We start from the raw sequence: 14,786 nt of genomic DNA, 5'->3' as shown, positions 1-14,786 counted from the left end.
TGGCGGAATGGAACTTCCTCCAGTGTTCCCTGGTTTGTATTTAACCGCTCGGATGTGTGAGCATTATAGCGGCTTCAGATGTTTTGGTTGCGGACGGCAGTTGAGGGGGAATTTCAGATGTGCAGATCCAGCCACGCACAGATGTTTTGTTAATGAAGTGTGCACTTGGACCGTACGAAGGAGCCTGAACCATCATCCAGCTTGAATAAATTTAGTTTAATTAAGTCAGAATGTGAACTATTTTAAGGTTTATTTAATGACCTGATGTTGTCCTTCATTTGTTTGTAATAGATGTCCAGATAATCCATGAAGCACATTTGATATTCAAACCGCTTTAAACACCTTTAGTTGAACAGGATTATTCCTGCTCAATATTAAACACCGTAATCAGGCAATTTTTTAGAAAATTCATCTGCAACTGTTTTTATAATTGAGGTCATTTAGGTTTAGGTTTCCTCTGCTGAACCTCATGAGCCTTTACCTGTCTACACCAATCATGTGACTGTTTCCCAGTGATCATGTGACCACTTGCCAACCTGATGAAGGCTTTGCTGGCCTGAATGTCTTGGCATCTTTATAACTGCTAATATAGCCTTGACTTAATAAAGGCTTTTTAAATCGAGTGCGTCAGATTTCTTTTAAATTCAATCCATTAGATTAAAAAAAAAAAAAAAAGAAAGAAAAGAAGTGGCAAACATTGAGTGGATCCAGTCCCTCAAAATGTGAAGCTGTGCTGCTTTTTCTGCTTTATGTAATTTTAATGGAATGGCCCAAACTAACATCTTTAAATTACATCTTTTGTTCAACTAGCAGTCCAAAACCAAAAGATTCTTCATTTAGAATCATGAAAACCATGAAAAACAGGAAAAACAACCTCATGTTTAAGAAGCTGGAACCAGCAAATGTTTGATCATTTTGAATGTTTACACTGCAGTTTTTGCTGGAAGACTATCCGATGTTCTCAACCTGTAGCTGAAACCTGAAGATGAGTAAGATGAAATGTGGATTATGAATCTTTGTTGCATACGAACTTAGACAGGCCCAGAGCACAATAACCAGACAGCAAACAGTTTTATTGTAGCTGCTACAGAAAGTAGTAAAACTGGTGTAACAAGTGACAGCTGATATAATCTTCTGTACGTGATGTTTGTCATTTCTGTGATGTTTGTCAGGGAAAAGTGATGCTCAGCTCCCTCTAAAAATGAGAATCTATCACCTGAATGACCAGAAAATGTGTCCGTTTAACAGTAACTATGTTTGAACTTTGATTCAGAAAGGAACGGATCGTATTTACGAGCATCTATGTATGTTTACTCTCCTGTATACGACCTACACGTGTGTGTGAATTGAATTCCAGGAATGTGTGTGTGTGCGGTTCCACACACTCTCGGGAAGACAGCAGGGGCTTGGTGTGATTTTACTGCGGGGCAGCCGGGTTAGATTCGGCCTTCGGGGCAGTGACCCACATACCTATATGTCTAAACCTATATATAACCTCAACGCCTGCCTGGCATTTCACCGAGGATTCTCACCACCTTTATGGTTCCTACACGTCAGATCAGACAGGAATTTGGACAGTTGAGGACAAACACAGATGAGAGGTTGTGATTGAAGTTTTTATTATTAAAGCAAAGACATGAGATTAATGTTTAGGCAAACTGTGCAGCCCAAAAGACGTGTGCATTTGCGTTGTTGGTAGTGAAGAACTGATCTTATGCAACTTGGTAAAGCAGTAACAAAGCAGCACAAATCAAAATCAAAGATTTTCAGGAATGCATAACAAAAAATTGATGACAACCTTTTTTTTTGCGTTCTCGTTAAAGTTCCTCCCTCGTTAACCAGGGCAGATCTTTAATAACCGGTGCACCTGTGCTGTGTGTCTGTGAGAGACTGCGACCTCTTGAACCAGTGCTGACCCTTTACCTTCCCTCTGGCCTTGTGGGTAGTGGTGTTGATGGATGTTCTCACACTGAATGTGGCAGGCTGCTTATCTCCAGTGGAGGGGAAGAGAGGAGCAGGGAGGTGTTGAACCGTAGACAGCGAGTGTTTTCAGTCATTTAAAACGATGGTGAAAGGGCTTGGCAGCAAGTAGTTTGACATCATCAAACTTAAATCACTGTGAAATACCACAACATGGCAGGATATTGGACTTGTAACTTGCAGTTACGGACTGTTCCCATCTAGATTTTGATCTAAGTAGACAAGTCCCATGTGTTCAGAGCATTGACGTAAATAGAGATGGACGACGTGTCTCCACTTCCTCTGACTGTACAAAGCTGAAGACAAATATCTCAGATAAGAAGGCTGGTGTCTTGCGCTGGTGACGTCACTTGGAGCCACAGTCGTGATCGCGTGGAGAGGTGGTATCCAGGTCCTGGCTCAATTGCAAGCAGAGCTCAGCTGTCAGTCATGACACGAAACCCCCCTTTTATAGCATCAAAGAAGTCAGCCAGCCACCAGGGGGCAGTCACAATGTTTTGGCATCACTTTTGGGAAGTTGCAATGTTGTCCACTTCTAATTTATGTCATTGTTTCAGAGTCACCAGTCCAATTCCACTATGGCCATTTTGAATTTTATCTAAAAATTAAAGTCCAGCTATCGTGGACCAAGTGTCATTTTTGCCACTCAAAATAAAACTTACATTTCAGGAAGCTAGACTGTTTCAGGTCATCAGGAAATGCATTTAGCAGCTTTATACCAGCTGCTAGAATCTAACTAATTAGTGGGTATTTAAGTAAAGGACCAGTGTGTGAAGTTTCAGATTGCAAACACCTCATCTCACCCTCCCCTTCCAAGCGTGTATGAGAACCTACAGTGGCCAGGAAGCTTGTGAGAAATGAGGCCGTATCTTGAGCCAGCGTTTGGCTTGTCTGTTCTGGGCTACTGTAGAAACTAAAGTTGTCAAAAGTATCAATACCTCAGGACTTTTCTGTAATGTATGTTTCAAAACAATACAATACTAAAATCGAATAGTATCAAAAGTTATAAAAAAGAAAATATCAAAGTGCTCATTAAAGAAGTCACTTCAGTCTTGTCCTGCTGAAATTTGGCTTGCAGCAGAACCAGGCAGCGTTCCATTTCTGTTATATTCTGCAAAAAAAATCCCCCTCAATCTTACACACCAGATCTTCAACTAATTGTTGCTGGATTGTTTTTGCGAATTTAACTTAAAAATCTGTCTAAAGTGCTTAATCCTCACGTGTTGAGACATTTTTGCATTTATAAATTACGCAAACTTAAATTAGCATAAAGAGGAAACTCAGAGCAGGATGCTGAGCGCCTTAAACAGGTCAAACTCTTGCAGAGGAGGAGGAGATTTCTGCTCTTGATAAGTAAACAATAGATGGTGACTCTGAATGGACTCTTGTCAGGACTCCAGCGAACCTTTTGTTTTCTCAAAAAAGTTGGCAAAACAATGACTTTTTGGAAACTTTTGGAAGTTTAGAAAGATGTTGGGAGTCATTAAGGGGGATTTGCTGTACTTTTAGCTCGGAGACAAAGTTTCTTATTAGGCGAGTGTGAAGCTGCTCTGTTTCCAGGGACAAAGCTGAAAACTTTTGTTGTGGGTGAAGTTTGAAAAGACAATGGACGACTCCCTGTGGATGAGTGGATGACTTCCCGAGACAGAGGACTAACTCAGCGTGCAGGTGCTCCTCTTGCTCCATTCAGACCTATGCGTATCCATGGTTACCATTGTCCCTTCCCCAAAGCCTTCCGCTTTGGCTTCCCCCACTCACACACACACACACACACACACACACACACACACACACACACACACACACACACACACACACACAGTGTATGTGTGTGTGTGAGCATTCAGAGGCACATAGGAGAGTTGATAAGCATGTAAACACACATCCATTGATACATACACAATATGCACTGTCCCAACTTGAACTCAGCGTGGATGTTGTATTGTTCAAGAGTTGTGACACACACATGCACATGCACATGCACATGCACACACACAAACACACATATCTCCTTACTAGTAATAATCCTCATTCATGGGCAGTGGGCTGTGAGAGACTGACCGCCAAGCATGCTGGGTCTGGACAGGACCTGAGCATTCATCGCCAGCTAAGACACACATCACATGTGTTCTGTATGTGTGTGTGTGTGTGTGTGTGTGTGTGTGTGTGTGTGTGTGTGTGTGTGTGTGTGTGTGTGTGTGTGTGTATGTGTATCCACACATAACTGTCATCACCATAAATTTGCAAATACTTTTTGACTTGTATTCAGTTGAATACAGAACAAAGATGAGATATTTAATGTTCAAACTGATAATCTTTATTATTATTTGTAAATATACGCTCATGAATTTGATGCCTGCAACACATTTCAAAAAAGTTGGGACAAGGGAAACAAAAGACTGGGATGGAAAGCTCTGCTGTTCGCAAGCATGGATGGTGCAAGGTTCAACGCTCTGTTAAAAACTGTGTGGACAGAAGTCCAACAGTTTAAGAACGACGTTTCTCAACAAAAATCTGCAGGAATTTAGGGATTTCATCATTACAGACCCCTCAGACAGCACTGCATTAAAACCCCACATGATTGTGTAAAGGACTGTTATCAGTGCACACAGTTTGTCGCTGCATCTAGAAGGTAAGACTTGAAATGCTGCAGACTTCTTAGGGGTCCGAGCTCATCTGAGATGGACTGACGCGAAGTGGAGAAGTGTGCTGTGGTCTGAGGAGTCCACAATTTAGTTTTTGGAAGGACCATCCAGATTGCACTTGCACTTTAACAGCCAGCATCTTTGATGGCATGGGGGTGTGTTAGTGCCCATGGCATCATGGGTAACTGTCACATCTCTGAAGGCCCCCAAACAACATCTAATGTATGTTTTTCTGTGTGTCACTGTAAAACACCCCCTGTTGTGATGCTATTATGCGTGCAGGTCAAGTCTAACCGCCTTTACACCCCTGATGTTGTGTGTCATTGTGAACTGTCTGACCCACCGTGTTTATGTGTTTATGGATTTAGGGCAACAACAGTGTTAAGTGCAATTTAGGCCACAGTCAGAATCTTTTGGCCTGCCCAGTGGGCTACGTGTGTCCGCACACTGTTTTATATGAGTGTGTGTGCGCATGTATACAGTGGTTTGTCCATTATGTGTGTGTGTAGTGGTTTTGGTTTTGTAATCAGCTTGTGTGTTGGCTGACTCACCGTGCTGTGGAAATGATAACCATCGGTAATGGCTGTTTTAGCCTCTGGCTCTCTGCTGAGGCTTTGGCAGGATAACAACCACACAAACACACACACACACACACACATGCACGCGCAGTTTGTCCCTGTTCCCCTAAAGTTTCAGTAGGTCAGTGTGTTTACTCGGGCTGCAGCTAGCAACTAATTTCATTTTCGATTAATCTGCCAATCATTTTAGTCGTGCAGTTTAACATATCATGGTTTTCAGTCATATAGTTAAAGGTAGAATCATTCTGATTTGTCCGAGCCGTTTGTAAAATGCACCAGAAAGATGGCTGATTGTTGAGTCTCATTCCCACGATGTCGGATACTGATGTTTTGATTTAGTAAAGCTTCTTGAGCACAGCAAAATAACAAGAAAATAAGGAAATAGAGGCAGAGAGCCAGGTTTCTGCAGATACAGACACTACCACACACGTCAGTCATAAGTGATGATTGAAAGGGATTACATTGTTTTTTTTTTTTAAGGAAAATGTTGCATATTATGCCTTTAAGCTCAATGGACACCTTTATAGTCAGACTTGATTAGACGCACTTCCAATAGTATCCACAATATTCTGTCTGTATGTTGCTTAATTAATGAGTTGACTTGCTTGAAGATCTAGGCTTTGGTTTCAGGAGGGTGAATGTGGTGAGCGTTACGATTGTTGCAAAGTAAAGATACAGTTCAATGAATGCATTAAAAAAAAACATATGAAGATGTACCGTGTTCAAATATCTTAAGACTTTGCTTAATATCAAAAATTAAAGCAAAAAAACAAACAACTTTTCTCTTGCTTGAGAGCGAGCAGCTGAAAAACAATTTCTTGGCATCCTAATTTTACATACCTGTTAGTGGTCATGGATGTGCTGCGACTGCGTTTTTTTGTAAACTCAAACTGTAACGCCAGTAGAACAAAAATGGTTCCTACAATTGTGAAATATCAAAATTGTGCAAAAGAGTCAAGGCAACATCTTCAAATAACTCGATTTGTCCAACAAACAGCCCACGAGAGAGAAAAGCAGCTAATTTTTTTCAAAGTTTTACTTGAAAAATGAACTAAAATTATTATTAAATTACCAAAATAATGCATTATTTTTCTGTTCATGGATTAACTGATTGCACTTAAATTTTCAGGTATCAGTACTTTTGCCACATTTGTGAATAAATGACAAATTATTTCATCTCTAGACTACTTTTTTAAGTATTTGTAGGTGCATTCAGAGTAATCACGCTGGTGTCTGTTATATAGCAAAGGCATTAGCCGCCACCAGAGGGAGACATTTGCTTCAGTATTCTGAAGTACTTCTTGTCCACTTTTAAAGTTTTCTCTTTTCTTTTCAACCTTGTTTTTATTCATTTTCTTAAGAACAACCCCCCTCAGGTGAGTGTAGTGCTGAATCTTCAGGGATTGTAACACCCAGTCCTGTTAATGAATTTTAATGTCAGCTGATCTTTTATTGGTTAATGGGACCTCACTGTAGTGTCCGGCCTTCAGTTTGGTCCAGTCCCGTCCTCTGCTGGTTTTCATCCATCTGACTTGCCTCACAGCCAAGCTGATTAAGGATCATATTCACACACATACACACCCTCACCTGGCAGGTTAGTCTGATGTTTTTTACCACTCACCTCACCCTGTTTTTAATTGGTGTGTATCTCTTTGTTTGCTGGTTATCTTTTAATCTGGCGTCAGGTAAAACCCCTCAGCCAGTCTGTGGTCAAACTCCAATTAAATTCATCAAAGCTTTGAAGTGCGCCTTCCTTGTGAGTGTTTTTCTTGACTTTAAAAGAATAGGTTGTGTATTTTCACGTGGATCTCCTCTGTGGTTGGTAACAGCAGTCAGCTGAGGGTGAACCTGAGGCAGCAGGCTGATATTTGCCCCACATGCAGTGTTCTTCACACACGCGCGTCATCAGAGTTAGCCATCTGACACGCCGCACGCCAGGTCTTCTTGAACTTCCACACATTGGAGCGCTGGGAGGTGATGTAGTTAATTATCTACAGCCTGGTGTCCATCTGTGTTGTGTGCGGTGTGTGCCTGTCACAATCGGAGGCTTCGGGCTGGATAATCTGGGTTTACAGATTAGAACAGCAGCGTGGAGGAGCAGAGGAAAGAGGGAGGAGGAGGAGGAGGAGGAGGAGGAGGAGGAGGAGGAGAGGCCGTGTGGACGCTGCTGAACAATGATGGTGCTCTGTGTCAGATAGGTGGAGAGAGAGGAAGGAGGATGCTCTGGGACGAACTTCTGTGAACACTCTCTTGGAAGTTTTTTTTTTCTAACTTCATCTCACGAGGCGGTCACCGTCTTTGGCCGTGAGATTGTTTCTTGACTTTTTGTGGATCTTCTTTTGCACAATTTGTGGTGATGCTTCTGGGTCACAGCAAAGGAAAACATGCTGTAACCACAGGTATTTCCAATAAGGCACTGCCCTTTGTTTTTTAAACCTCATTTCTGCATCTCTGGAGTGTTTTTGCAAGTTCTTGCGGCCATTTTTGGGAGTCAGGATTCCTGCTTTTGCAAGCTGCTGTGGCGTCTGCCAGACTGATAATCATGCAGGATTTTTAATAGTATTATGCTGCAGTAGTTCAGTGGAATATTTGTTCTGGGGTTAAATCTTGTAATCTAACACTGTGCACAGCCCTCCTTTGTCAGGCAAATCAATGCAAGTCAATAGGATCCCCTGAGAGAGGGAGAGGAAGGACAAAAACAGGAGGAGGAGACAGAGGAGGAGACAGAGGGGGATTGGGTCCCCTGTGGGTTGCAAAAACCTCCAAACCTCCGTCCCATCTTCCCAGAAACAGAGGGGGAGGCCTATTGAGAGTTTGGGCGCAAGGGGGGAGGTCTCCCTCACAGTCACCCCTCCATCCCACCACCTCGAGAAGAAGTGCCTGTCCAGAGAGAGAGGGAGCAGGAGGAGGAAGAGGAGGAGGAGTTGGGGGCTTTGGTCCTGGATAGAGCAGGGGAGGGTGGGTGTTGGGGGGGTTTAGGTCTTAGCCGGGGATGATCGCATACGTGCACTGCCTCTCCTCGGAGCCGGTGGTCAGCTGCTGGCACAGGGCCTGCTATGAGGACCCCTCTGGTGAGAAGCGAACCCTGTGCTCCTTCCAGCCCGCCAACAAGATGGGGAACAGCCTCCAGCCACAGGCCGCCCCCAGCCCCAGGCCCACCAGGCCGGAGGGCTGCCTGCGCAAACGTCTGCTCTCGGTGTCAAAGGTCCACCAGAAGCCGGACTCTCTCTGGACGCCCAAACCGCTGCTCGGACCAGTCTACGCAGGATCACCGGGGAAAACGCAATCCTTCCAGGACGGCAAAGGTACAGACTAGAGAGAGATCAAACAGCTGCCATGGATAATAAGTGTCTCATTTAGAGCTGCAATTAATGATTGTTTTCATTATTGATTAATCTGCTGTAGGGCTGTGTATTGGCAAGAATCAAGATGCAGGGGTTACGATATTGCAATACTCCAAGCAAGATGTTATGTTGGTTAATTTTAAGAAAACATACTGCCATGCATAAAAGTTAGATAAGTTAAAAAATTTGACTTTTTATGCAATCAGAGGAGTGATGATAAATTACACCACTAGGGTCAGGGGTTTAAACACAAAATGAACTATTGACATGAATTTTTGCATGTATCACAATATCACGATACTTTGTTTTGAGAATCGATACAGTATCAAAAAACATAATATCAAGATACTCAAGTGTATCAATATTTTCTTACACTTTGAATCTGCTGATTATTTTCACAGTTAATACAGTATTTATCTTGTAAGTATATGGAGGACAAACTACTACAAAATACTACAAAATAATAATAAGACAACAAAACTGAACAATAAAAATAAGTTCAGTCTATAAAAGGTCAGACAATCAGTAGGGTTGCATAGTTGTTGCATTTTCTTTAACCTACAGTTGAAAACACTAACAACGGACTTATCAATTAATCATTATTAATTAATGACATACAAAAGTTTAATGTATTTGTAAACTACCTTTCAACTGTGCTGTACAATGCAAACTTTGCAGAAAAATGATAAAAACAACAATAAACAATAAAAACTACACAGAGGGCAAATATACATAAGAAAAGAACAATAACACCCAATTAAAACAAGTGTAATCTGTAAAATGTCAAAAAAAAAAAAAGTGGAAAAATGCTAATTTCTAGGGTTGGAAATTTTGTGCATTTCCCTTATTTATTTATAAGAAGTTTAACAATGAATTAATCGATCATCATTCATAAGTAATATGATACAAAACCAACATTTTTTCTTTTATAAATAAATAAATGACAAAGAAAAGCAGCAAATCCTCACATTTAAGAAGCTGGAACCAGTAAATGTTTGACATTTTCGCTTGAAAACGACTGAAACAATTAATCGATTATCAAAATAGTTGGCAATTAATTTTCTTTTGATCAGCTGATCGATGAATCGACTAATCGTTGCAGCTGATTAAGTCTATCCTCCATAGTGCTGTCAGGCTCTGGCTGTGGCTCTGTCTCCTCTCATGTTAACTGAGAGGCTTTATGATTGTGTAGCGGTTCTTGCCTTCAACTTCAGAGCAGGATTACCCAGGTAGCAGTCGCTCTGAGCCTCTTAGTAAGGCTTAATATGACACCACGTTGCTGTTTTTCTGCAGTAGTGATTGTGGTATTTCCTTGGCTGGGACACGGACTTCTGCTTCAAAGTGAACTGAAGTCACCTGAACTGTTTGGGGGAATTAATGACACGCTGTATGTCGAAGTGCCAGAGAGTCACAACACATGCGCTGGAAGCTGTTCACAAGCCGGGCTTTGTCTCTTCTTATTAGGTGATTTCCATCCCCGAGTAACCGAGTGATCTGTGCCGTCTGTCTTTGTGTGTGTGTGTGTGTGTGCGCGAGTGTGTGTCTGCTTGTGTGTATGTGTGTTATGCTGCCAGTCCCGTGCAGAATCAGTGCAGATTGTGGCTTTGTGACTTGGGAGACCTTTAGCCTTTGGTGTAGTGGCAGGGGTCCTCCAGGCACGAACTGGATGACCCTCATGAATGCTGTCACTAATGCTTAAATACTTGTCCTGCCATAAAGCACTTTAGTCTGTGAAAACTGGTCCGTCCAGGGATAATTTCACAATAATGGCCCGCTCACTGTACATTATCCCAATTCTTACATGGCTTCTTACTTAAAAAGATCAATTATTTGACACATAATATAAGTTTAAAATTAATTTTATTGACTTAATTGATGTTATTGCTTCTCCAGAGTCTATGACCAGAACTGTGTCCATAGCAACAGTCCGTTATACAGAAATAACAGACTTCAGAATGCGGTAATTCACTGTAACTGATAATACTGGTTATGGTACAGTTCCATCCATGATTTAGTGTGAATGATCATTTCTGCATCACAATTTTCATTTTGATTAAAAAGAACTATTAAAATCATGATGATGTGACATTTGTTGGATTCTCTTCCAAAAATGCTAAAACATGCAGCTTCTGCAAAAACATGCAGCTTCTGCAATCTGGATGTTGTGAGTTTGAGAATATTTCAACTGTGCAGCCTTACTGAAACTCTCTGACATATCCCATGCTTTCCCAAAAGTTACAGCAACTTCCAGCTGGTAGGAAACACACCATTACCATGAATTAATTATGGATTTCTCAGGATTTCACCATTTTTGTGATCATTTAGGATAAAATAAGTGCTCAACTCAGCAAAATATGTAACATAAATCTACAGTTTTTGGACATTTTAATGCAGAAGTTATAGTTATTTGTTCAAGAAAGCAGCCTTCTGAGTACCTTTGCATAGTTATACTGGTTCCAAATCTGTGCGCAATCCGCTTATAAAAGGTTTATAAGAAAGAATTCACTATACCGGCTGCCATATTGTAAAAATCCAATATGGGTCAGGCTCAAGTTTAAAATCATTACTTGCATGTATCATCAGTGCAGCCTCTTTGTGTGTGCATGTTTGTCCTGAATTAAGTCGCTGTACGTCCATGATGCATGCGTGCTTCCATCCCGCCCACGCTTCGCTGTCTTTTGGGACAGTAGGACATCATAACTCCCCTGGGTGGCCACCCCTGGGAACAAAACACAATAGCCAGCAGCTGGAGGTGATGGGCCAGGCCTGCAGGGAAGCGTAACAGAGCTGACACTGTGTTGGGGTGATGGAGCTGACTGGGTTACAGAGGTGACCCACTTTCACCTCTGCCACTGCATAAAGGAGCCATCAGGGAGATGAGCAAGCGTGCTGAAAGATCTGTCACATGATCATTATTTAGCTGCATGAATACCTGAGGATTTCATATTACAGTTCATTGCTAGTGGCACTTCTAATGCCAAAAAGTTTTAAGTTAGCTGGTAAAGGCAGGCTAAATGAGATACTTTTTCTGCATTAAAACTTAAGTTAGTTAAGTATTTTTCTACCCGACCACTTTAATCACTACTTTTGAATGTCTTTCTGCATGTATGTTTATCTAAAACGAAACCACTTATTCCTGTGCGTTTAGCGTAACAATATGCAGCCAGACGAGTGCGGCCCGTCCTCACGCCTGCTTTGGCTAACTCGCCGTGACAGCTCAAGATGTCGCCACCATGAGTACAGTATTGTCTGGGCTCTGTAGGTTGGATCAAGCTCCCCATCACTCTGTAACTCATGCACCGCTGAGCAGACGACCCTCAAACACGCTCAAACTGGACTTTGGCTAATACATCCTTTGTGTGTTTTTGTTTCCTGCATGCGTGCCTTGTGTTTTTACTCTCTTATCTTCCTGCTGGTGCCACTCTTCTCTTTGTTTCCAGTTCTTTACATAAATCTTCATTTTCTTGCAGTAGATTGGCAGTGGAAACATGTTGTTTTCCATTTGCTTCATCCCCTCTATCCTCCTTTTCTATGTAGTGTTGGAGCAGGTGTTGCACCGGATCCCCCTATAATCCCTCGGTGGGGAGGCAGGTTCAGCTATCGACCAATCAGTGCCAACAGCTCCCAGGGGAAGAGCACCTGAGGGAGGCCAGGCTTGTAGAGTAACTAGATGAGGCCAAATGAAATGGATTGGCTGCATTTATAGGGGGGAAGCAATGCTGAAACTCGGTTAGGGTAATGTAATTGCGGTGGTGGGACTCAGGAGGGGTTTGGTCACGAGTTCAGCTCACTGTCTTTCCTCTCCTTCAGTGTTTCATTCACACAAACATAACTATAATTCCCGTCTTTTCAAAGTGATAAAAAACAGGTAAGGGTAGGGTGCATTTTTTAACGGACTCTAATCCTCAAAAGGTTTTGAGAAAGGAGACAAAAGAAGAAACAAGCTTAAGGTTGCCCCTGTTTCTCCTCTCCATTTTCCTTTTCCCCGTCTCTAAAACCTCTCCACTTATTCTAAACCGGTGCCCTAAATTCTGGTTTGAGGCTGATGCCATAGTTCGATTATTTGAAATGGGGTTGTATGAGGTACTCATCCATAGTCAGTCTGTTACCTGCAGTAGATGAAGGTTTGCTTTCCCCCAGTTTGGAGAAGCAGAGAGGAGTGCCGGTCAGCAGCAAAGCATATTTTAGCCACCTTAACAAAGAAACACCAAAAAAACAAACAGCTGTACGTTATGTTTAGAATATTTTTACTGCTATACAAGCCAAATATCCTTTCTCCAAACTCCTGTAGGAAAAAGAGTAATTTTATCTTGCAGAACACAGGAGTCACTGGACCACCACCACCTTGATTAGTTAGTTTGTGTGACTTTGGTGCATTGAAAGGTTAGTTTTGACTCACTAAAGTCACACAATAATACAAAAAAAACTAACCAATCAAGGCAGCAGTAGACCAGCAACTCCTGTTTTTTGCGAGGTAAATTTACCGGGTTTGCCAATAGGGTCTGGTGGCTTTGGAGAGAGAGATGTTTGGCTTGCATAACAGTGGTTTACCATCGGACAAAGCTGACTGACAGCTGGGGTTTGGTGCCAAAACTTGATGCCAATATGGCACCGGTTCCTATACAACTGGTACCAGCCGGGCCAAATCACAACACGTATTATGGCGCCTCATTTCAACTGAAATAGTTGTCCTCTTGTGCCGACGTTACAGACAGACCAGTTAACATTACAGCAGCACTTTCCCTCGCTACTAGCTACCTTAAACATGGATAAAATGCCAAATGACAGGCTGGTCAGTGAACTAGTCTTTCTGATTGACTGTCAACAAAACCATTTTTCTCATCCCGTGCAGAAAAACGTCCAGTCAAAGCGGCTCGTCTTTCTCTCGCTCTTAACATTTTAGGGTTTGAGGTGAAGCACCATTCATAACCACACAGTGAGATCTGTTAGCTGCCCGTTCAGGTCTCACAGCTTCACTCACACACACACTCAAACACAGATGAGTAAAGACAAGTACACCCTCAGTCCTGAATGTGCGTGAAACCCCCCCCCCCCCGATGGCAGGTTGGAGGTGGCAGAACAATGGAGTGGAGAGCCTGACACACAGCTTAATGAGACGGAGAAAAGAAGGGGATTTCACACACACACACACACACACACACTTTCAGGAATCGGGGGGTCAGGGGTTGCTCTGGGTCATTCAACTGTAAAATGGGTTAAGGCTCTGTTTTGCTTCAAAGCAACTGTGTCTGCCTCGGTCTCCCGCTCTCCCTCTTCTTCCTCTCTTTCATTGGTTAAGTCTTTAACCCTGTTTGTGCGAACGAATGCATGTCTGCTCGTTTTTTTTTTTTCCTTTTCCATCCATCAGCCGTGAATTTAATAGCTACAGCGGTCCAATCTGAATCTTTTTAGACATTCATGTAGTCAGGAGATAAAGAAGGAGGCGAGGGGTAAATCAGCGGGTAATAGCTCGCCGTGTATCTAACAGATGGAGACCTCTCAGCTTGTTAAAGGCCTAATAGGTAATGGCTGGCCAGTGATTGGCTAAACAGGTGCTCCTCTATCATGTGTGACCAGCGGCTAATGAAGTCATCACTGACAAATATTGGGAGGTAATTGAGTTTTGTCAGGGTTCAGTCTGAACGAGTGCATGTTGGTGTCTTTGTGTTCATTCACCCAGAGATCCCGTGTGTGTTTTTTTCCATTTATCTTTGCTGCTTAGTTGTCATTGCTGTGGAGTTAGTGGGACTGTTTTCTTTGTCTAGGGCTGCTTAATTTTTGTAAATTGTTAGTACACAAGGAGACCCATAACGATTTTTGGAACCAATTTCCATCTGCAGTAAAAATGAAAATCATAGCATAACCATTTTCTGCTGCTTCATACTTTCACTCCACTACATTTCATTGGCAAATACTGTACTTTAAACTCCATTAGGCTGCATTTATTGGTTGGTATTTGGTGTTGACAGAAGAGAAACGTGTCGTTCCAAAGGGACACCAGCTAGATCACACACACGTTTACACACACAAAATCAATCATACAAAGAGATCCACGCGATGGCACTTCAAGCACCTTTAGGTGATGTGGCAGATGTTTCTGCAAGGTGCTGTGGGCCTGAACTGTTTCCACCACATGAAATCGATCGAGGTCATGCTTGTGTTCCAGTGTCAACTTCTTGCTGAGAGCGTGTCTAATAAAGTTAAAGTTAATATGTCGAATTGGGGAAAAAAAGAACTTC

The 14,786-nt window shown here is 42.3% G+C and overlaps 1 protein-coding gene across 8 annotated transcripts in view; it reads left to right on the top strand.

The window, feature by feature from the left end:
* The window catches only part of nhsl1b (NHS-like 1b), a 162,025-nt gene that overhangs the window by 92,165 nt on the left and 55,074 nt on the right, over nt 1-14,786 (top strand). The window contains exon 1 of one of the 8 annotated variants that reach the window (XM_084737980.1): nt 8,185-8,508. The exons of the other annotated variants lie outside the window; for them this stretch is intronic. Coding sequence (XP_084594106.1) covers nt 8,196-8,508 — 313 coding nt within the window. The 5' untranslated portion in view covers nt 8,185-8,195. Of the gene's footprint in view, nt 1-8,184; nt 8,509-14,786 lie in introns of those variants that run through there. 8 annotated transcript variants of the gene reach the window in all.

The sequence above is a fragment of the Lutjanus erythropterus genome, chromosome 15 (genome assembly GCF_056507025.1).
Source record: "Lutjanus erythropterus isolate fLutEry1 chromosome 15, fLutEry1.hap2, whole genome shotgun sequence".
Lineage (NCBI taxonomy): Eukaryota > Metazoa > Chordata > Actinopteri > Lutjaniformes > Lutjanidae > Lutjanus > Lutjanus erythropterus.
This window is presented reverse-complemented; position numbering and strand designations above follow the sequence as displayed.